This window comes from Semicossyphus pulcher, unplaced genomic scaffold (assembly GCF_022749685.1).
Source record: "Semicossyphus pulcher isolate SPU_LCO1_2020_fin unplaced genomic scaffold, fSemPul1.0.p SCAF_26, whole genome shotgun sequence".
NCBI lineage: Eukaryota > Metazoa > Chordata > Actinopteri > Labriformes > Labridae > Semicossyphus > Semicossyphus pulcher.
This window is the reverse complement of record NW_027211700.1, coordinates 945613-970520: the sequence shown is the minus strand read 5'-3', so window position 1 is coordinate 970520 and position 24908 is coordinate 945613. Positions and strand designations below refer to the sequence as shown.

Sequence of the window (24908 nt, the reverse complement as noted above, 5' to 3'; positions counted from 1 at the left end):
TTATCACGGCTCAGTTTATCTGCAAACATTTGCCTCTTTGGCACTAAACTTTACTACTACCAGTTCAAACGAGCAACTTTAATGATTAAATATTGGCAATTAACCATGTCACTGAAAGTATTCATTGTCCAAGCACTGAGACTTCTTACAACAAGTATTAAAACATAATCCACAGAATTGTGGAAAAAGATGTTTTTACTTCCTAAAAGTGCAAAATTCGGAGGTTCAAAGGGAAATTACAGATATTTTCATGCAGTTTGTTTACTGGTGTAAAAGCACTTTAAAACGTTTGAATATACATTTTCCTGTGCACAAATATTAGATATACTGTATAGATCTAGTTAGTGAGGCTGCAGAGGCCTGACCTCTGGACTGGGTGCTATTCACGGTTATACAAGTGTAACAGGTGGACTTTGGTCTGCGGGAAAATATTCCTGAAAAGTCCGGATGCAGCTGGATGGAACTTCTCCACAGATGACCTGCTGAGTCAGCAGCAAACATGAATACAACATGACCCACATTTAGCACATGTGTCACTTTTAAAAGCTTATTAAATATTTGTTTTCTTTTAGATATTATTCTTACTTTACACACAACAAGACGTGTTTGTTTGGTTTCATAGTTTCATAGTTAGTTTGTTTTTTTACAGTTTTCTCCGCCATTTTCGGCCCATCCAGTCTCTTCAGATGGCTGTTCAACATGAGTCTGGTTCTGCTCGAGGTTTCTACCTGTTAAAAGGAAGTTTTTCTGCCAATGTGCCGAATTGCTAAGTGCTACTCATGGTGATTCATGTTGGGCCTCTCTTTAAAATAACTTAACAAAGAGTCGGTCTAGACCTGCTCTTTCTGTAAAGTGTCTCGAGATAACCCTGGTTATGATTTGGCGCTATACAAATAAAATTTGAAATTTGAAATTTGAAATTATCATTTTAATTCATTTCTACTGTCGTGGTATTGCGATGTGTTTCTCTAGTTGGACTGTCAGGCACTATGTCCTCTCAAGTTCTACAAATCCCACCGTCCTCTGAAATGTGCGCAGACACAGACCTTAACGAGCCTGACATGAACTGTGTGTAATCTAACCTTAAACTCAGGCATGTATCCGTAAAGCTCGCTCGGTGTGGCGCGCATGCTGTGGCCCTTGCAGGCAAAACTCAGAGCAAAGACACGAGCCTGCCAGGTCCTCCTCCAGCGTTAGTGGGCGTTTCTTTCAGCTTTAGTGACATGCAGTTAGATGACGGTGCTTACTGGTCGTGGTGCTAAATATAGTGAACATGTCCGCGGAGATGGTGTATGACTGCATCGTGATCGGGGCCGGGGTGCAGGGCTCCTTCACGGCCTACCAGCTGGCCAAGAAGGGCAAGAAGACCCTGCTGCTGGAGCAGGTGGGCCACACTCTGAACTCTGTTTCATAACACTGTTATTAGTGATCTGGTGAGGGGCTGTTACTTAGACTCTGTCTCACTCAGAGGGGCTGTAACCTGACTGAGATGTTCGTGTGAGACATAAAGTGTGACCCGAGAGAGTCTCGGAGCTGCAGGCAGCAGCTGGCGTCACTTGGCTTCCTCCGCTCTCTGGCAGCTCTCTGCTGCTGTGTGGCCAAACATGATGACTGTGTGTTCCGTAACATGTGTTTACTACTCTGCTTTCATTAATCTCAAGGAAGGTGAGAGTGCAGCTGTCATTTTGTGTCTCTTCATTTTACTTTACTTTGTGTGTTTTTGCATAACGTGGTGATGTCACTGCTGCGAGAACAGAAGGTTCCTTAAGGTGATGTAATAACCCAGGTGCAGGTGTCATCTCTTGTTTTCATGTGGAAAGTTGGACGACGAGTTTGACAAGAGCTCAGCAAAAAAGTGCATTACAACGTAACGCGTCGCTCTCTGTCACTCTGCTACTTGTTGCACGCTGCACTGTGAGCTGGAGCAGCTGAATGATTTAAGACCTTTCTGCTCCTGCTGCTCCTTGTAGTTTTCCTTCTCTTATCTCACTGTTAAAGGTTTTTTATGATACACATGGATAAGAGTTTGCAGAAACCGCTATCCCTCCTCTGTTTACTTTTGCTCTGGATCTATTTTCCCGGGTTTATGTCAGACCCTCTTTAGTTTCTAAGAAGCGACAGCATACTAAATCTAAGACAACTTTCTGTCAGCAGTTTGATAAGCGTCTCTTTATGAACTGTTGAAATAAGAAAGGACCAACAACAGTTTGCTGTAGAGGAACTTTACTGGCCTGAACTGAACCTATCCTCTGAAGAGCTGACAGTGAGCCAGGCCTCACAAGCTCTAAGGTTGATCAGACGCTGCTGCGTAGTTGTGGCTCTCAGAAAAGCTTCTCTACATTCCAGCTGTTTGCAGATGTCCAAAGAATGCATCAGCACACAATCTTTCTTTAGCTCATTCTATAAATATCAGGTCTATTTCTGCAGCTGGCATCTCTGCAGTGGGAAATGTTCTATTGAACATTTAGTAAAAATGTCAGGGGTTTCAGAGTGTGGCAAAGTGAGCCTCCCCTGAAAGAACACGGTCTTCAGCGGCTGTGACCACAGCAGAGACGAGTCTCAATGTGGGGGGGGCAGTGACGCTGAAAACTGTGCAGTCTGCTGGAAACAGTAGAAGAAGACGACTTTACAACCAACTTATAGACTTATTTCTTAACTATGCATACATCTGTGTTTCTGTAGGATGTAGAAGTCAGATGAGAATGAACAGACAGGATAGTTCCACCCGTATCCTGAGGAGATGTACATTCATTGCTCTTTTAAATTAATCTTGCCTGCTCATTGAGCCGATCAATAACTTGACTTTGATTGGCCAAAATGAAGAGATCACATGGTTTAACATGGCTTCCTTGGTTGTGGGCATGTGTTCACAGAGCAGTCCATGGCTCTCTGCGCTTCACTGACGCACAGCAGCGTGGACAAAAATAGACAATGCGTAAAACGAACGGAGCAGTACGCTCAGATAATTACTCACGTATTTCGCCCGCCTCCCGCACAGCGTGCGCGGCTGCTGGAGACCGCAGCATTGAATAACAGCGGTTCTGTCCCAGCACACGCGTGTCAAATATCCACTTCAATTAGCTGCTTGTGTAGATTCCCCGTCAGTCTCCACAGACTGCTTGTTCTCAATATGACTCATGAGTTAACATGGTCTCATACCGTCGTTCTGCTCGCTCCGTTTAAAGTTTTGTTTGTCTGGTTTATTTCTTCTCACGCTGCGCCTCTCCTGACGTCCTCTGGCGCCCCCCAGGGGAGGCGCGCCTCACTCTCTGAAACCCGCAGCACTGAATCATTTTGTGTTTGTTGCTCCTCCTCTGAAATATGTGGAGGAGAAAAATTCATTCTTACGTTACCCTTAATTAACTACAACCTCATCATCAATAAGCTGCAAACTTGTATTAAGTATCAACATAAAGAAATGTTGCTTTAAGATGCGTCTGAACCGTAGACTGCATGTTAGTGGACGAAGCCTCTGTGACATCATCTTTGTTTGTCAAACTTTTAAAGCCTCTTTTTGGTGGCCGCGTTGGATTATTGGAACGAGAAGTGACCATATTTGGACCAGAGGTTGGATCGCAATGATTGGCAGTCAATCACAGGTAGCCCCGCCCTAAACCCTCCCCTCTCTCTGGCCTGTGTGACTCTCAATGGGAGCATCAGTGACTAAATGAACATCATGCTGTGCTGAAGAAGACTTGAAACTAGAGACTGAGACCATAAACTCATTAGGGACATGTTTACTGAGGGAATAAATCAGGAGAGGAGGAGGAGCATGTTCTCATAGACTCCAGTGGAGTCGCCCCCTGCTGGACGTTAGAGAGAATGCAGGTTGGTGGTCCGATATGGGTTTGAATCGGTTTTGTTGTCTTTGTTCTTCTGGTCACTGTGTCTTATTCGCAGATCTAAGTGATTTTATTTGAATGATTTCGTGTTTTGCAGTTCGTGCTGCCCCACAGCCGAGGCAGCTCCCATGGCCAGACCCGCATCATCCGCAAGGCCTACGACCAGGACTTCTACGCCCACATGCTGGACGAGTGCTACGAGCTGTGGGCTCAGCTGGAGAGGGAGGCGGGCGTCAAACTGTACAGGTACACTCTGCACAAACACACAGAGAGAAAACCCATTACAGGGAACATAACAAAACCTCAGCCAGAACACGGAGATTTGTCACATTCAAGGTGCTACGTACGCACACGAGCAGCGACTCAATCTGCGGAGCCATAAATGCATGACTTTCTCATTACCTCCAGCGTCACTGAATCACCCGCTGACACCTCCCGTGCCTTTGAATGTGGAGCGGGGGCTTTTTTTATCCCGCTGAACCTTTGATTTTCCTTCGCAGAGCGGGGAGGAATTTGTGTGTTTATAAATATGACAGCAGCATCAAACTGCAAGCGAGCTTCCAGCAGAACGTTCCTGCTCGTGTTACCTCGGAGCCGCCCGTTTGTTTCAGCAGCAGAGAGCCGGAGAACACGTCGCTGCACGGGCGCAGGGTGGGGACGACAGGAGCATTTTATTACCGATATACAGCTACGACTGAACTGTTCGTACAAATGATACGTTTTTGTCAATATGCAGAAATATTTTAAAATTCATGTTATCGCCCTGTTGCCCCCGACTCCACTAGGCTGACTAAGTGTCCCCACCAACGTTGAAACAAACGCCCTTGCATGGCTTCATTAATCATGTCTCAGGGTAATAGTTCATGATACCAAACCACGCCTACATTATGTTCCCTAGAAACACAGCACTCCTCCCCGTCGCCTGTGCACCTGTCCACCGCTCATGACTGATGCGTCCACATCGAAGGCCACCTGTGCCCTTGGGCTGGCAAAAAATGTCTCCGTCACCATGAGAAATGAGCGCGAGAGAAGCCTCCCGCTTCTGCTGCCGCCTCCGGGAAAGATGGAGCCATCGAAAAAGGGCCCGAGCAACTAAAACCTGCCCACAAACCTTTTTATTTCCCCCACATACATGACAACATGTGTGCACATCCACCCGAGGAACTAGTGCCACCAATCACCGCCTCTGACAGGTACGACTAGATGAGGCATCATATTTACGGCCCTACACACACCCGCGCGGTTTTTCCTTCCTCCGTCACACACTCGTAAACACACAAGCACACGGCAGACACAGTCATAAAGTGTTCTGATGAATGGCTGGAGCCTTTAGCCGGGGTTGTGTGTGCCTCATGGCGGCTGACAGATGTCGGAGCAGCCTTTAGAAAACACTGCTGGCAAAGGGCGAGTCGGCCATCTATCAGGCAGAGTGCTGATTTAGACCCTGTGTTTCACAACCTCTCACTCCGGGACTCAATATCTTCATACTGGAGCTGCTGGGGTCTGATGTATGACCGTCCACCGGTCAGATGAGGTCCAGTCGGACGTTAACTGATTAAATACTTTTAAAGGTAGAAGGACATTTGAACTGTTTTCAGACGTCTCTCTATCAGAGTGAAGTTTATAGTGAACTCCTGAAGTTGTTGCAGACGTTCTCTGAGATGCAGAATCTGTTCTTCTGACAGTTACGTCAGTTTCAGTAGCTGAAGAGCTTCAGGCCTTTCCAGTCTCCGCCTTCGCTTGCATCACAAACTAGCTACAAAACTACGAGCAAGGCTAGGCTGCTGCAATGCATCCTGGTACATGTAGGCTCTGCTCTGCCGGCATGACTCTGCAAACAGGAGATCTGTCTTTATAGCACGCACTGAGGAATTGTTGCTTTAATTGACTCAAGTACCAAGATTCCTTTTAAATCACGTTCAGTACAATCTACAGCTTCAGTATTCTGGCGTGCAGCGTGTTTATTTTTATTTGAAATGTCAGCAGCTCGGCTCGAAGCCAAGCTACAGCAAAACTGTTTCAAATCATGTCTCACGTGCAGCTTTAACTGGTTAATTTCTGGATGTAGTATGCATGCTATAGCAGGTCAACATGTGACCCTCTCACACACTGAAGGAATGTGATCACTGGTTGTTATATTTGAAGAACCTGTTAAGTGCTGTGAAGCTACAAGAGTGCTTCAGCCCCCAGTTTGACGATATTCACTATAAACCACAAAGACATTGTTTGTATTAAAACTGTATTATAAATGCATAAATGTATCCTGACTCTAAGTGAGGGAAGTCTTGAAATAATGCGCTACATTCTCGTTAACAACTCAATAACATAAAGATTCAGGAGAGAGATAAATAAAGGTTTTTCTCCAGACAGAAGGGCGTACGCGATCCACCCTCTGAACCCTGAACTTTAATAACTCTCCCTGAATATTTGAGCGCTGTCTCGGAGGAGAGAAGCTGTTTTCTCTTCCATGACACCAGCGCCTCGCTGTCCTTTGTCAGGTTTAATAGTTTTTTCAAGGGTGGCTTTGGGGAGGGGGGAAGGGGGGGCTCTGTGAGGAAAAACCTTGGTTTTGATGACCCTGAGCCCACTTCACCCAGCTGCATGAAGGCAATATTAAGCAACAGCTCTGTTTTCATTCTCGTCTCAACAGCTTCAGGGACGACACCTTGAAGTCAGATCTTTGGAAAATTAACTGCAGCTCGAGTAAAGACTGAGAGGGTGATAGAAAAACTTCATCACGTCCTGTCAAGGTGGTGAAGGGAACAACAAGCTAAGCAAGGAACAGACTTAATCAGACAGATTTCATCTGCAAACATTTACTAATGTAAGGTTCACTTACCTCTCAGGATTTATTCTTTATAGTTCTTTGCAAGTAAAGCTTCCTGGATTCAATATGTCGAGATGGTTTGTGCCGGAGGGATAAACTAGTTACTAGAAGTGTTTTGCAAAATGAAATAGAATAGAATAGATTCGGTTTTTTCCTGGCATTGATAGTTGGATGATCAGACTTCAATTAGTCATGTTGATATTTGAAATCAAAAGAGAGCTTTGAGTTTATGTCATAAGGGTTTAAAAAGACAGAGTACAGTGTCATCAGTATATAGTTTGGACGGTTACAGATACAAAGGACCCAGAATGGTGCCTTGTGGAACCCCAATATTAATGTTAAGGGGGGGGTAACATAACCTTTCTACCCACCCTGTAAGAAAAGTATAAGTCGATCAACGTTACCAAACAAGAAGACAGAAGACAAATTAAACTAGTTGGTTCAGCAGAGTGAGGTTTCACTGTCTGAAGAGTTTTACAAGCACTGCAACATCGTTGGTGTCCCCACCTCCACCTTCTCTGAGTGTGTTCCCTTATCGCTGATCTTCACTCATAATCATAAATGACCCAGACCATCCGCTCGCTCAGAACTTTGCCCTCTTCCTTGTGGAAGCAGATCCAGACTACTAATGTGCATAAAGGCTGGTTTAACAAGAACTTTGTTCATGCAGTTATACGCCTTTAATAAGTAACCTCCTCTTAAGTTACAGGAGCAGTCACAGTCTTCTGTGTAAATCTGTACAATCTGGTTTCTCTTACACAAATAAACTATCGACAATAATCAATAAAAATATCCGCAGTGATTCTTTCATGTGTTTTTACCCTTTCTAACCAAGACGCCACCTTCTCCTCCACTGACCCCCCTTCAGACAAACAGGTCTGCTGGTGATGGGACCAGAGAACAGTCAGTACTACCAGCTGGTAAAGAAAACCCTGCAGAAGAACAAGGTTCCCATGGTGGCGCTGAGCAGGGACGAGTTCAGCAAGCACATCCCCCACGTCAACCTGACGGAGGGTCATGGAGCGGTGGTGGAGGTACCTGCTGGAGTTCTGTACGCTGACCGTGCACTGAAGACTGCACAGGTACAACACTGATGCTGTTGATATAGCATGAGGTATGCTAGCTTCACATCAGCACGAGTCACTGGTGTTCTCCACTTTGATTCGATGTGAACTGCTTATTTTATGCATTTGAACTTTAAAGGTTTCAACTTGAATCAAAATGTGTGCGCCTCTTTCTGCTGCTTACACACGCACAGTCCGTACATTTGCTTTTGGGCACAAACAGTCATATCATGGGAATAATGCAACAGAGCCACAGCTTCTTAATAAACCTTCAGACTAACAGGTCTGTACCGAGCAAACATGGCAGTTGTATCTTCACTGGCAGATGTCGTGCAGAGATGCTGGCTAGTTAAATCAAAAGCTGTACATTTCCTTCTCAGGAAACCATCCAGAGATCTTCTCTGTATCCCAACACCAAAACTCACTGTTAGAAACTCCCAGTCCCTGCCTCAGCCTCATGTAGCTGTGTGTTCAGTTTTACAGCGTAATGAGGGATCAACATTTACAAACAAGTGTTACCTCTGTGATCGTGTTCCTGTCTTTGTGAGGCTGCAGTACTTTGAGCCGGTGGAAGTGATGACAGATTAAAGAAGCAAAACATTTTCTAATTCATGAACAAAAAGCAGAAAGAGAATCGTCCTGAATAAAACCACGATGTGGATAATTAAACATATTTCATGCCCATTGTTTTAATCTAATAATAGCTCACGGCAGGAATATCTTACGGCAATAAATCCACATTACCGGACGGAGTCAGCTCTGAGAGGAGGCACTGGAGGAGAACAGACTCGTCCACGGTTGCCAGGTCAAGCACAAAACGCTGCTTTGTTATTTCAGGGAGGTGCCGTTTTCAATCGACTGCACAGATTGTTCGGCCGCCTCGCTGCGAAGCAGCCGTCAATTATAAATTACAGCTTGAAGTGATAGATGTGTAAAAGATCAGGAGATTATTGCTTTGTGCATTTTCATGCCACGGCTCTTTAATAGCCTCGTGCCCACAATATTACGTCTTAATATATGTTGCAGTGGATCTGTCGTGTTGAATTATCTCAGAGTGTCACGGCTCTTAATGTCTTATTTTTCTCTCTCTTTTAAAACGAACTGATGATTTTCTTTCACACTATGTCACTTTAAATCACATTTATTCTGACCTCATTTTTATGTAACCTCAAACATCTAAGTACCCTTAAAAAGTACAGATTGTAACAGCTAAATAAATCAATCAAAATCTGGATCTTGGTGCTAAGATGATTTATTGATAATGTAGGACTGGCTTCTTTTGCTACTAGTATTTGCATTAACACACAGTGTGCAGACAGTATGAGCAGTAATATTTTATCCTTATTTATTTTCTATATTTGTCTTGCATTTTTTTAATAAATAGGTCAATACGGAGCGATTACGGATCGATCAATGTCAGAAATGTAAAATGCTTAATTACAAAAAGGTTAAAGACTAAACCAATGAAAGATTTCATTCACACTTGCTCTGTTGTTCTCTCTTCTCCAGGGGCAGTTTCAGAAGCTGGGCGGGGTCATTAGAGACCAAGAGAAGGTGACGGACATCAAGCCTGGCCCTGTGGTAACCGTGGTAACGTCCTCTGGTTCTCATCGAGCCAAGAGTGTGGTGATCACTGCGGGACCCTGGGCTAACAGACTGCTGGGCCACGTCGGCCTAGAGCTGCCACTAGAGGTACTCACACTACTCCTGTCTCAGTAATGTTCATGGAGCTGGATTTTTTATGCAAGATAAAATTTAAAATTGGGTTTTCAAACGTATCAGTACCTTAAAACTGTACAATCTCGGACAGTTTTACATCCAATAGTATTAAAAAGTACCCAAGGTTATAAATCAGTTTAGCTCCTCAAAGCTGCGGTCACGTGACCTGGAAAAGAAGCAAACTGCTTTATCGAGAACTACAGTTTTTTTCACACTGCTATCCATCTTAGTGTTTAAAATGTTTAAATGTTTGTCCTTACAATATTACAATTCAAGAAGGCAATATACATTTTAATAATACCAACAGCTAGGTTTCATTGAACCAGAGCCCTGGGGGTCTATCAGTACCTTAGGTTTAGGAATTGATTGCTCCAGCCTGCAGCAGTGAACAGGCTGTAACGGCTGCAACATAATCCTTGATGGGTCAAAGGTCGTCCACTAAAAGTTCTTGTTGTTTCCACTGACAGGCTCAGATTGTTATTCTAAGTGTGTGACAACATGACAGAAAGGATCCCTACAGAGATAGACCTTTTTGTTACAGAGGAAGATGATTGTTTTAACCTCAAACAGACGTCACATCGCTCTCTGCAAACACACCAGACTCCATTCATAAAAACACTGATTTAAGCTCTCAGGACACAGGAGCTGCTGGTGCACTGCTGCCTCCATCTCTAACATTGTTTGTGTTACGGTGAGACTCTGTTATTTTAAACTGTTGGTTTAGATCCAACATAATAATTATGTAACACAGTAACACATACAAACCAACTGGTTGAAGCAGCAGCAGAGCAGCTACTCCTGTGTTCTAAATACTGTTTTTGTCAATGGAGTCTGGTGGCTTTGAAGAGAGCGATTTAACAGCCTTATCTGGTTAAAGCAAAGAGATCTTACTCTTTAAAAATGAGCATTAATTACTAGAAATGTTACGAAGAGTAAAAAATGTTCTGAGAGCAACAGACCTGAGATGAGCTGGAAGTTGTTCGCCCGCCGCTGCCTCTATCAGTCAGTTTCAACGTTAGCTTCGTTTTGTTTTTTCCGCACTGGGCTCTTACCCTGCTTTACCCTGTGAATGCCCCACCTAAAGATGCCACAGACCCAAACGCACCACTCCTCCATATTTAAACAGCGTGGAGGCCTTAGTCAGCAAGGCAGCCTTTTCCATCTTGCAGTATGCCACACAGCCTGAAAAGAGAAAGTGATGGCAAAACAAGCAGACAGCTGTTAGAGGGGAGAATTGGAGTTGATATTGGAATTGCATTATTCAGGCCAGCAGCAGGCTGGGGGGGGCTGAGGGGGGGGGGCTGGGGGACGCCATGCCTGAGTAAACTGGTAGAAAAGCACAGGCTGTGAGCTCTGCCTGAATTTTTATGGTCCCTGGGAATGAGTGCACGGACGGTTAGTTCATTACACTGAAAGCTCCCGAACAATGTGTCCTTATTATTGGCTCCCTCAGACGGACGTCGTTTGAACAACCGTGTGTACATTTCATTAAATCCTCGTTCTCACTTCAGCACCGCCGAGCTGCTTTGTAATCGCAGAGAGGAAGTGATGAGGAGGATGGAGGAGGTGGTGTTATGTAGGATGGTATTTTAATGGTGGTCTTATAGTGGACACAAAGCTGCACATTTTTGTTCCAGTGTCCATTTATTATATTTTTATCTTTATTGGGGAACACATAATAGCATCAGTTCGATACCTTAACTGAATAATTGAGTAACATCTTGAACAGACGACTGCGGATTCCTTGATCACTTGCATTTGAAGCACATTGCAAAGCAAGTCTTGCATGCAGCAGAAATATGGACACCTGACTCTGCTTTTAGACAGACATGAAAACATGACACTTTAAAGCAGAGAGGCGACAGATCAGAAGGTCATCTGAATCATTTTTATAATGGTCATGAAAGTTGTAAATGTAGGGATCATATTTATCAGAGAGAGATACATATCAACAAACATTACACATCCATCCTGTCGACCAAACATGGTGCCTTTTTCTTTCAAGATGGCGACGGCCAAAATGCCGTTCTCAAGGTGTCAAAAACATGTGTTTGCACTAACAGTGTACCTGGTTTCACTACTATAGGTGGAAAAGATCAACGTGTGCTACTGGAAGGAGAAGGTTCCCGGGTTGTACGACATTAAGAAGCGCTTCCCCTGCTTCATTCAGACAGAGTGCGAGGAGAGTACTGAGCACATCTACGGCCTCCCGTCCAACGAGTACCCGGGCCTGATGAAGGTACGTCACAGTGCAGGACGATACAGGGGAGAGAGCCTCTGTACTGACCCTTCTAATACTCCTGGTAATACAATAAAGCAGAGTTTAATAAGGATTGTTTAATTTTAAATATGACTTTCCAGTTGATTCTCAGGGTTCATTTGTCAACATTAGGATGTAAACCAGCTCTGTGAGATCACTGAAGCAAGCAGCTTCTCATTCAGTTAAGGTCCACGCACACACACAGAGCTCTGCTTCTACTGTGATTTATGTAGAATATCAGAGCATCTGCCTCTTGAGAGCACGTTATAACTCTGATCATTTAAATGTAGGTATGCTGTTTATATATATACAATAAAAAAGTACCCACATGTAGGAGGGTTGAGCTTGTGACTATACAAATAGCCCAATATGACCAGTTAGCGGTTGTTAGCTAAGGCTAAAGTTAGCGACTGTTTGCTAGGTGTTGCTATGTAAGGAACATTACTGAGATGGACCTCTTTAACTTTTTTTCATATTTCAGTGGAGGAAAAGTAAAGGTTGTAACTGTGCACACAGGAAATTAATGTTATTCGTTACACCCGCACCTCTCCGTCTATGATAAATATTAAACAGGGTTTTTTAACTGCATGTACATGTGTATGTAACATGAACACTAAGTAAACTTCATGTAGACTTGTGACTGAATGATAAAGACGTTTAAAGTAGGACTATTATTTAAAAAAGATCATGAACAAAAGCATAAACACATTTCCTGATAAAGACGACGTTAAGATCCCACGAGTATGACTCACCATATTATAATAAATAAATTAAAACTAAGTCACTTTGTTTTTGTGCAGTAACTGAAAATATCGTCAGAAATATTTGTTATGATTTCTTTAACCCTTCTCACACAATTTACAATATTCACACGGCGGCCATTTTCCTCTGACGTCACGCTCAGGATGGGAAGCTAAATGCTGTCATAATGTTAAACTGCTTTATTACAGTGTTTGCAAACTGAGTTTAGATAACATTTGTTAGCTCGCTTTTTTTTTCATCAACTTCCTGATTCATCAGCAACTGAAAAGAGGGCGGTGACGAATGGGCCATATTTCAACGGCTAAGTCACAACAGCTCACGTTAGCATTCAACCAATTCCTAGCTATCATAGCTGTTAGCCAGCTAACGTTACTATTTAGTAATTTTTTATTGCTATTGTTCTTTCAAACACTAGCTGTGTCTTAATCCAGAGGCTGCATCCTTCGAAGGAAGTATTTGAAGACCGATTGTGTCACAGCAGCGCATTGAAAGGGGCCTTGAAACAAATTATCTTTAAAATAACAGGTTAAGTTATGCGATGTTATTATAGTTAGCGAGCTAGCTACTTGTTGCTAGGCGGTACTTTGTGAAGCAAGTTGAGGTGGGGAACAGCTGATGTCACAAACAGGAAATCCTCCGTAGAGCAGACCGTCTCGTTTCACTTCAGCCTCAGCGTCTACTCAGACTTTGAGCGACTCGTCCTTCTTACACCACGTCCTTCGCAGGATGCAGCCCCTGAACTGAGACACAGCTGCTGTCAGAAGGTGATGCTAGGTATAAAGAGGATGAATGGTAACGTTAGCTGTTAGCAAACGTTATAACGAGTTATCGTTGTTTTAACTTGAAAGATGGGCCCATGCACCTCCTGATTTTCACTTCACTCACTAATCACTTCACCAATTGTCTTTTTATTCACCGATCGGGAAACAGAAAATAAGTTGTCAGATGACCTGTGATTATTTGCACACCTGGATCATTTGACTTCCTACCCTGAGCGTGATGTCAGAGGAAAATGGCCGCCATGTGAATATGGTGAATGATGACCCTCGTATTAGAGGAAACAGTGAAGTCCATGAAACACAAGCTGTTCAGTGAGATGAGAAAGATTGGTGAAAAAATGAGTTGAATTAGTCTGAAAACGAGAAACGACTGCTGAAACATCACCTGTGAAATGTGATCTGCTGTGTTACTTTGCTGTGTTACATGTGGGAGTTGTGTTGCGTCTGATGTCACATCTCTATTCTGAGCATTATGGCGGAGCAGCAGGAGCTCACAGTCTAATAGCAGACCACATGCACAGAGGAGAGGGGGGGACAGATGGTGATGACACGTCCCATTATTCACCCTGAGACACACACAAACTGTACGTTTAGCACACATTGATAAAAAGTAGATTATAATTACTCTGCTTTTATTTCTAAATGCGTGGACGTGTCAGGAAGTTTCCTGAAAGAAAGAAAATAAACTGTTTCTAATCCGTCAGCCTGCTCGCTGTGCAGAGAGTCTGTGAGTGTGTGTCAGAGCGAGCTGACAGCAGCAGAACACACACGCAGGTTTAGAGTGTGTGTGACAGTCACTCTTTCAGTTAGCTTTCACACTGACAACAGAGGCCTGAGTGAGTCACGTGCACATTTGAAACATGTAATTTTTTGGTCTTATTTCTGCAGCTGCACCAGAAATGATTTCTGAATAACAGCATGTAGCTGTGCAGAAGCAGAGCTGCGAGAGTCAGGCTGAGATTAACCTAACAAAGACACAGAGCCCTGTCACTGGCACAAACTGGACATGTACAGAATACATCACGACAGAGATACACCGAGTGGAAGAGACACACCAGAAGAGTTTCCTTGAAATAGTCTGATAGTCTATTTTACTTTGAATGACAGAGGTGGAAGAAAACATCAAGGCGGAAATGACAGAGCTGGCTCACTGAATACAAACTTCATATATGCAGAATTAAAGCTTTGAGTGAATGAATGAAAGCAACAAACTAAAACTAGAACCATTCAGTGAATAGACCTTATAACAATGTGAAAGTATAACAGGCGTTTATAGCTTTGCTACTGCTTGTGTCCATGTGCAGATCTGCTACCACGCGGGCAGTGAGGCAGAACCGGACAAGAGAGACCAGCAGACGGACCGGTCCGATATTAACATCCTGCAGCGCTACATCGCCCGCTGTCTGCCCGGCCTGGAGACTGAGCCTGCTGTGGTGGAGAGCTGCCTGTACACGGTCAGTACCTACACATCACTGTTACTGCTCATCCTGAGGTGTGTTAGGCCTCTGCACGTGCAAGTACGGTGCTGATATCGTTGCTTCATGAAATATAAGAAACAAACGGGTCACTGGCATTTAATCATACTCTTATTTCTGTAACAGCTGAAGCTTTCACTCGTTCTGCAGCAGAAAGTTAAAGCTTCTGTTTCCAGTTCAGTCCAAATGTATTTATACATTTTAAAACCAAAGTGCTGCACAATCAAACATTAAAAAACACAACAAACCACCAAGACCAGTTTAAGGACTCCAGGACAACAAGAGTCAAAACACCAGCAGGAAAGGAAAAGGAATTAAAGGCAGCCTTTGGGGGGAGCTGAGGTTTGACTTAAAAACAGGCAGAGTGGGGGACAGCCAGACATGTGGAGGCAGAGCGTTCCAGAGCTGTGGCGCTTTGGTCACCCCTGAGCTTCAACTTTGACCTTGGTACAGCCAGAAGCCACTGGTCTGTAGATCTGAGTGTCCTTCTGTGTCATGCAAGTTCTTGATGACATTATATTCTGTAAGGTGCCGTGCGCACAGAGGGACACATGCAGGCCGAAGTGAACACAAGACGGCACAGGAGATCTTTGTGTGCAGGATCGTGTTATAGTCATGTAGAGCATACGTTACATACTTCATGGCAGAAAGTTAAAGAGCAGCTCCAGTCATGTTTTAAGACATATAAATGCTCTGCTTGAAATTATGTCTGATATGTTTTTTTACTGATACATACGTTTACTTATAGGCATCTCCTGATTCTCCCTCATTAAAAAATCTGCATAGGCCCCGCCCACTATGCACATTTCCAACCGCCCCCTCCGTCATGAGTACAAAACACGTCTCTGCCATCGTTCAGTGGCAACTTGTTGAAACGTAGCTACCTTGAAATGTAGTCGTTAGCAGTAGTAACGTTAACGTTAGCAGTCAGTAGTGAGTTTGCAAAAATGGCTCCTTCAGTTTGTGACGTCTCAAACCTGCCGATCAGAAAATATGTGCCGTTAAAGTGTTGATCCTGTTTATAGTGTGAGTCTGTTTGTGTTTAATTTACTGCTGGATGATGTCACTGCCCCTCAGGTGTGAGTCTGTGCAGAACTGTGTGATGTCTGTTTGTGTGTGTGTGTGTGTGTGTGTGTGTGTGTGTGTGTGTGTGTGTGTGTGTGTGTGTGTGAGTTGCAGGGGTGGGTGGTTGTGCAGCCGCTCTGCCCTCCAGCACCACAGCGAGCAGCTTTTACCAGCATCACACGCTGCGGCTGTATGAAAGCATAATTTGTGTGACCTTGTCGAATGCCCCTGAAACCCGACAGTCACGCTCTTTTCTCTCATCACAGCGGCTGTTTTGTTCCATTAGCAGAGATTCTTAAAGAGGACACACAGTTAAATAACACCACTCTCCCTCTCTCTCCCTCTCTCTCCCTCTCTCTCTCCCTCTCTCCCTCCCTCCCTCTCTCTCTCTGTGGTTGTGTTAGAAATGTGCCTTCTGTCAGAGGTCATTACACGACGCTACGATAGACTCTGTAATCCTGTTAAATACATTCTTAGACACATTTTCCACAAAGACTCTGACAGGAACAGCTCCAAGGCCACAGACTGTGTGTGTGTGTGTGTGTGTGTGTGTGTGTGTGTGTGTGTGTGTGTGTGTCCTTGTCAAATGTTCCCGGACAGTCGGCACTATAGCTCAGTTCTGTTCATGTCTTCTAGGGATGAAGATGCAGGACAATCGGCTGCAGCACTCTTGACTCAATGTGCACTAATGTTTCAGCCGGAGCTCTGGGCCTCAGAGTCTCTGTAGCTCTCACCTGAAGAGTTAATGATAAAGTACCTGTAGTAATCTCTCTAACATTTAATCAGGAAGGCTGATCAATAGTTACTAGGAGAAATGAACCTTTGGTTAAAGTGTTGATTTAAGATGTAAAACAATTTAAAATATGTTTTCCAGATTACTTTCAATGATTATAGAGATCAGTAATTAATGTTTCACTAGTAAGAATAACTATTATTGATTACTACGATTCAATTTTGACATATTGAAAACACATCAAGACTTTTGGATATATCATTTCACTTAACAGTTGCATTTCAGATATGAAGCCCTTTAACACGAGGGACGTAACGACACACTCATGATTAGATATGAATCACAGCACGATTTCCTCACTCACATGATTTTCTAATTTTTATAAACAAATAAGATTAAAGTCAAATTATGAATAAATGTTTCAGTTATTTAAATTCTTGACTATAAAAAAGCGGCGCTGGTTTGGAAGTCTGTGCGCCTCAGCCACAGACGAAGAGCCGTGATGAGGTCGAACAAGAGAGGCCAACATTTTGAGAGGAGTCGTGACATCCCTAAACTTTTTCATTTCAAATATGTTCATATGTCATATCGACAATCCAAAAGTCAATGAATGGAACTTTTTTTAATATCTAAAATTAAATTCTTGTTATAAAAGAAATCTCAAATCTACTCGTTACTCGAAGGAATTTAACCTTCACTCTTTAAAAGTGCATCGTGGGTAATGCAGTTCCTGTTATCTAGAATTACACTCTGACTAGTTATAATTATAAGGCAACATATTAATTTAATGTCTGCCTGTCAGAATTGAATTAAGAAATTCCCTTTTTAATATCAGTGACTGAAGAACATTTGAAGATAACGTAATGACATTTGTTGAGTTCAATATTTAACATTCTGAGTTGTAAGAATTAACAAAGAGATCATTTATTAAAACAGCTTCTAGTCCAAATTAAATATCTGATACGTCGACTTGGAATGAGAAGAAGTCAAAACTGAATTATAGATAGATGGATAAATAATAACTAGTCAGATGTCTTCAATCTAACCCTGTTATGTTACGGATTAAAGTTAAAGTGCTTCACATAAACAGGTGAACAATCGAGATCCAGAACTCACACCTGCATCATGTAATTTAAACAGTCTGGATGGTCTCATGTAAACTGCGCTGCCTCTTTGTGTTGGTACAGCTAACGCCTGACCGCAATTTTGTGCTGGACCGCCACCCCACCTACAACAACATCGTGATTGGAGCAGGATTCTCAGGTAACACATACTGAAGCAGAGAGCAGTGAGAGATCACCTGACACAAACCGTCTTTAAGTTTGGGTGCTTTATACGACTTTTACCACAGCCACTTACAAGCTAGCTAAATGCTACTGTACTGGCTCATACTGGGGGGTGAACAGGCGTTTGTCTGATATTTTCTGTAACAGATTTATGACTTGATACTTCAGTAGAAGCTGCAGGTTATACATCATTCTCCAGGCTTGTGTATTCACCTTGTCATGACCTGACGTCACCACTGGGAGCAGTCAAAGGTCAGAAGATTGGGCCTCACTGAATACTGTAGAAAAAAGCACAGCTTCATAACTTTATTCAATGAAAGCTGGGTATAAAGCTGATCATATTTATGGACTGAAGTATATTCCTGATTGACAGATCTTTTTACTTGCTGCTGTTGCTAGTTAGCTCAGTTAGCGCCAGGATCAGAGCATCAGTTGAGTTTTAGTGTTTACAGCGTTAGTTCAGAAGCTTTGAGGAGGAAACGTCTACACCAAAGTTAATATGTGAATTCAATGTTTAGTTCACGTAGTTCAGATGCAAAATAATATATGTGTAACACTCAGTAACCAATCTGTAACAAAAAGGTCTATCTCTGTAGGGATCCTTTCTGTCATGTTGTCACACACTTAGAAGAACAATCTGAGCCTGTCAGTGGAAACAACAAGAACTTTTAGTGGACGACCTTTCACCCATCAAGGATTATGTTGCAGCCATTACAGCCTGTTTCACTGCTGCAGGATGAACACATCTACTGGACACAGTCACACACCTTTCTGTAATTATGAGTCAGTTAGACCCCAAAACATGTAAAAAATAAGAGACAGGTTTAAAATAGTGGAATTCTCCTTTAATTAGAAGATTAAAAACATCTTCTAAGATCATCGAAGAATCATAGAAATGAAATAAACAACAGGATTTCTGTCTTTATATCCCCTTAGACAATCCACACACCTGCTGCATGTGGCTGTTATCTTATATATCTTATAATCACATATTAAAAACGCCGTGAAGACAGTCTTAAAAACAATAACACAAGCAGTGTCTGTGCTTTGAAGCCGGTGGAGTCAAGCAGAAAATATCGACATCAGAATGAAAATGTCAACAGCTCGACAAGACAAAGAGCACAAAGTAGTGCATGTGGCAGCTTGTACACCAGATGTGTGCAGATGAGAGCCAGCGCCAAAACAGCAGCTAAATGAATCAGCATCACTCGGTCGCTCCTCACCCAGGAGGAGCAGGGAGCCAAGCGGCCGAGTGGAGCCATGAAAAGCTTCAGAAGGATAGTTTGTGACTCCTGTCGGTCAGAAGAAATACATCAGACTGTGAGAAGGATCTACTGGACAGGAAGAGAAGAAGAAGCAAATCAGCTGCAGACAACCAGAGATGTATTTGAAACGGGCTCCACTCAGAGAGAGGCTTTTATTTTGAAGTTCTCCACTTGTACTTGTGTATTTATTCTGTTTTAATTGCTGTTAATACCAAAGCTATAGACGTGGGATTAGCCAGTATCACTTCACCCATCGGTCTGTGAAGCCTTGATTTTGCGGTCGCCATCTTTTTTGTCGTTTTTGGGCACAATTCTGGTTTTTGCATTGGATGAGGCATAAAGTTATATTTCTTAGATGCATTATAATATAGAAGTTGTTTTCTTGACATTGATGCTGATGATAATATTTCCTGAGCCTGAGAGGTGTTTAGAGTTAGCTAGGTTTAAGTTATCCCAGTTACAGTCTATGCCCAAGTCATTAGCTGGCTAATTAGCAAGTTAACAAACAAGTTAATGAGATTCTATTTGTGGAGGACGCAGCCCTGAGTTGTTTTCTTCTTAGATCACAAAAAGAGCTTTTGGAAGGAAGTAAACTTGCTGCTAACATGCTAACATGCTAACATCTCTGCATGTAGAGCGAGCTGCAGGTAAACGAAACAAACCTGTTACTGACTCCTACAAAGAACATCATGTTAAAGTAATTATCATGTAAATAAATGTCTGTAAGTCTCTCTCTCCCTCTGAATGAGGTAACACATGGTGACTGAGCCTGTGGCCCACTGATGAAAGCCTTTGCATCTGCAGTATATAGTATTATTATGGGCTGGGTGTCTGTGGCGGCGCCCAGTTAGTGACGCGTTTTCCATCAGCCAGCAGTGGTTGGTCTGCCAGAGAGGGTAGGCGGAGCTAAGCGGCTGCTTCTCCGCTCTCTGCAAGTGTTGCGAGTAAACAGTAATCTACTATGGCTGAACAAACAAAGAAAAGATGGATGACTACAGATACAACTTCAACAAGAAGTGAAAATCCAAAGAAGAAGAAACAAACTCGACGCTCAGATGAAGCAAACAGTCTGAAAAGGAAAGCGACCGTCAGCCAGGAAAATCAAGAGTTACAACCGGAGCCGACCGTGGACGTCTGCTTAAACTGGGAAGTGTGCTCCTGTAATTACCGATTATCGCCAGTGGGTGGCGCTCAAAAGCCCGAAACTACAATATTTGAGATTATATCTTTAACATCCAGATGTGTATATGAGGTTTATATAAAGTTCAAAAACATCATGTAGCATAATCTCTTAAATTGCACGTCCATGTAAGCTGGGTGATTATTTTAATTTTAACCGAATAAACAACCTCAAAACAAAAGAAACGACCTAACTTACAACATCTTCAGTATTTTTCGGTACAAAACATCCAAATTGACAAAAACCCAAAACTTTAGTTTTTTTCCAACACACAAAGTGTAACGAGGAACAAGTGCAAACAAGCGTGAAATCCCGTCATTGATGTTTATGAATTAAACAGCTGCTGGATGCTGTAAGTGAACGAGTCATCACCTGACGTGAGACTAGCTAAAGCGTCACACACCTGTAACATGAAGCAGCTCACTAGAAGCATGTGGATCCTTTTCTCACAGAGAAAGGTTCTGCAGTGTTTCTGCTGACTTGCTGACCTCTGAGAGAACAGACATGAAACTGATCTTATCCTCTCAGCTCACTGGCTGAGACGGGAAGGTCGGAGTGTTCCTTAAACAGGATTTGTTTACAGAACAGTGGACTATAAATGGAACGTGAAGAAAGAGAGGATTTATTTATGTTATCATTGTGTTGGAGGCCTCTGGTGGCTGCTGGGCCCTTAGTTACCCACACATAGTGCAAGAAGCAAGAGGTCATTCTTCAGGTAATCAGACGACTTGTTTTTACACCTTCTGTCCTCTTGGTTCAACTTTTTAGTGACCTGACCTCATATTTTCTTGCTGCGTCTGAACTTGTTGTTCAGGGAACTCTGCAGGTTTTTAAGGAACCGCGCTGACTGGGGCGTTTGTTGAGTCACCTTTAACAGAGGAGGGGATACCGAAAGAACCTTTCGTGAGTCGAGAGGTTCCTTAAAGAACCTTTTTTAAAAGCTTTCTGATCTTTCCTGAAAGTTAACAGAAATAAAACTCAATACTTTACAACACAAAGATAAAGTCCTGCTTATCTCTAGCTACAGACGTTGACGTGACTCAGTAAAACATTTTACTGGTATTGTTAATTTATTTTGCTGTGTCACTCGGGAAAATGTCATTTCTAAGTTTTGAGGAAAATACTTAAACTGGCTGTAGGGTCAAGAGGACGGCGCACAGAGCGGTGCAACATGTGACACCATTAGCTAGAAATAAACAGCCTGTACATCACACACACACACATTTAAACAGCTGATTTCTGTAGATTTTTAATCAGTTTTGAGCTTTCAGGGCTGATGAAACTCAGAGTGAGACAGAGTAAAAACGAACTAATTTATGAAGTAAATCGAAAGACAGTTTGAAGCCGAGTTCTTTAAAACGTTCTCTATAGAAGGACTTCCTCATATTGTCACACATTGTTCAGCTGCAGAGTCTCCACAGAGTCTAACCGGACACACCGAACCTTCTCCGTATTCTAAGGACAGAGATCCTTAACTTTTAATGAGATGTTCCTGTTCATTGTGAGAGGTCTCCACTCGTGTTCTCGTCTAATTAACACGGCCGAAGCTCCCAGAAGGCCGACTCTGCTCCACCTCTCCTCTCCTTCAGTTACCTTCAGTGTCTCCTGGCACTCTTCCATCTCCTCCTGCACTCGTGTCCTTTACCTAATTATATCTGTAATTAATATCCCGCTCACAGTGCTGCGCGTCCAGAGGAGCTCGCTGGGATAAAGGGCTGAAAGCCGAAACAGCCACAACACAAATGAACTGCATCATAACTGCTTTGCTATTCTTGGAGCCTGATGAGCAGTGAAGCTAGAATGTTTGTGAGCATGCCAACACAAAATGCACACGTGCAACATTTTGCAAACTAAAGCCTTTTTGTTCAGTGGAGGCTCCTGCTGCTCGGCGTGACTGCTGCACAAACCGGCCTGATTTGCTGCCTTACTTGATTCTTTCCTGTCCAGTTAAGCTCAGCCCTGCGTGTGCACGGGGTGTGAACAATGGGCGATACTGGCACCAAGGAACAAACCTGTTCCATTAGTATGGTTCCAGAACAGAAAGGTGTGTTTCCAAGGCAGCATGATCATGCTCACAGGGTGGACTGGCAATCAGCTGCCTTCAGGACAGACCTGAATTAGAGATGCAACTAACAACACATTTGATAGTCATTGATTATTGAAACGATTCATCAACTAATCGGATAATGAATTGCACAACTACTTAATGGCTCTTATTTAGCTCTCAGCTTTATTTTAGCTGTGGAGGAGGAAGAACAAGAGAAGAGAACGATCACACAGCGTGGCTGTAGCTTTGGACCGTCACGTCGACTGTTGATGTTTGAAAGAGAGCTGCGTCAGGTTCTGCAGGATGAGAGACGGCTCGCCGCTCAGCAAACAAGCTCCAGACAACCACGTTATGTCTGCAGAGCATGAAAACCACGCGCGATGACGTAACCAGCTGATTCTCGACAGACAATGTGGACTTATCGTTGGACCCCCAGCCTTGAAGTGAATATTCAAAATATCACTTGTTGAAGGAATAACACACATAATCACTGGGTTGCACAAAACAAGTTGTAGCCTCTTGAAAACACACAGAAACAGAACTTAGTCTGTATAAATATTTAAATAAGAGTTGATGAATAAAATCTGACATGGAATAAAGATAACCAGACCTTTCTTATTTATAACTCGTCATGTTTCCCCGCCAAGCACTATGAATTTGGCATTTTAACAGCAGCCATGTTGTTGTTTTTTTGGAGGTGGAAGTGACCATATTTGGTATTAAAGTAGTAAATCAGATCTTAAACTGCACACTTCCTGATCTGTGGTGGGCTTTGACAGCCGTGTGTGCTGGCTTATTTCTAGCAGCTTCCATTAAGTCAGTGGCAGTCATTTAACTGTTCCTGCAGTCATGATGACACGAGGGACATTTACAGGTTGGAGACTGGTTATTATGCGTGCTCAGACCACAGTGGCTCAGAGAACAACTTTAATCTCTGCTTGTTCTGTTGGTGACTCACTGTTACTTCTTATATTTTTATTCTCAAGACTTTCAAAAAGAATTTTGCCAAAGCGAGAACAAAATGATTCTAATCATATTTGGACTAAAGACAAAAAACGAGCAGCATCAACAACAACATTAAACATATATAGATATAAAAATACAACAGGAAGCTCAGGGCCATATTAAAGCGGTCCACAGGCCTTTTTCTACTACAGGAAATAAATGTGTTCCTCTTCCTCTCTCTCCTTCAACGCGTGCATTTGTCATCAAAGGCCGACACAAGAGCTTTAAAGCAAGTACGAGGGGGTTGCCATGGCTACAAAGTCACCCCGTGGGCTTGGCCATCTATTGAGCTTTTCCATCCTCCGTCTCTGACGAGAGGAAAAAACTCACGTGGCCGAACTGTCAGAGCCGAGCTTTTATGGCTTCAAAGGCGGGCAGAATCCGCGGGAGCTCCGAGACCTTTGTCAGACGGCAACGTGCTGCATTCCTCAAACCCTGTTGACATTCACGATTTGCCTCTCAGACCTCAGCAACGAGGACAATCAGCCTGCAGCATTTTGAAAATATACTCTGCTCCCTCGTCTCACTCCTGGCTCTAAGCACATAAGCACATCGCAGAGAGAGAGAGGACGAGTCTACCAGAGTTTAATGTTTGGTCCCAGTTCAGCTTCGCTCCTCATGTTTTCACTCAGGTGGGGCTCAAACCAAACCTCCAGCTGAGAGAGTAATCCAATGCTGATATACTAAACCCTGCAGTTCCTCTGGTGTCCACTTGAGGCTGTCTCCAGCAGTGAGTCAGTCCCCATAGAGCCCCATGTTAAAGCAGAAATAAACATGTTTACAGCCTGGTACAAAAAACAGTTTGGGTCTCTATAGCTCATTTCTCTCTTTATGACAACTGTACGGGGAGAATCTTTATACAGCTCACCTGTTTACATTATATTAAGGCTAATACGTTAGCTCTAATTAGCAGCTCTCTGTGTCTGTGTCACCTGTTTGTTAGCTCGTTCAGTGATGGATTTGTTGTCAGTCACCTACAACTACAAATAGAACATCTGTCAGTGGGAAACATGGAGGCTAACTCGCTCATTAGCAAGTTAATAGAATTAGCCACAAGCAAAGAATCTTTAGCTTTGATAGCTTAGCCTTTTTTAACCCTTCACTCTCCTCAAGCTCTACCCTCTCGTCCAAATATGGTCACTTCCTGCTCCAGAAAACCAACAAGGCAAAGGCTAAAAATGCTAACTCAAGGCTTTAAAAAGGCAGTCGACGACATGACGGTTGCTACGTCCGTTATTCATACAGTGTATGATTCAGACAGACGGTGATTCAGGCTGCTTACAGACCAACGACAAGCTGCAGGTCGTGCTCTCGCTCCTATTAGGACATTGATTAATCCGACATGGTTTGATGACCTGTGTGCACACTTCGCTCATGTATTGACTTCTCTCCTCCAGGTCACGGCTTCAAGTTTGGACCAATCATCGGCAAGCTCCTGAGTGAACTCAGCCTGGGAGAGGTGCCCTCCTACGACCTTTCACCTTTCAGCATCAGACGCTTCAGTGAAAACATGAAATCAGCTTTATAGAGCGGAGACCCTGTGAGCGTCAGACGATCAAAGAGTCTTAATTACACCTCACTGTTGTTTGATCGAACATT

At 43.2% G+C, this 24908-nt stretch overlaps 1 protein-coding gene across 1 annotated transcript; it reads left to right on the top strand.

Moving 5' to 3' along the window:
• The first annotated feature begins 1273 nt into the window (after window positions 1-1273).
• Window positions 1274-24837, top strand: pipox (pipecolic acid oxidase). Its single transcript, XM_069676706.1, has 8 exons — window positions 1274-1384; window positions 3940-4088; window positions 7538-7751; window positions 9243-9425; window positions 11539-11691; window positions 14558-14707; window positions 17714-17789; window positions 24707-24837. Exons 1-8 carry the CDS (start codon window positions 1274-1276, stop codon window positions 24835-24837), a joined length of 1167 nt encoding a protein of 388 aa, XP_069532807.1.
• Window positions 24838-24908: the final 71 nt, after the last annotated feature.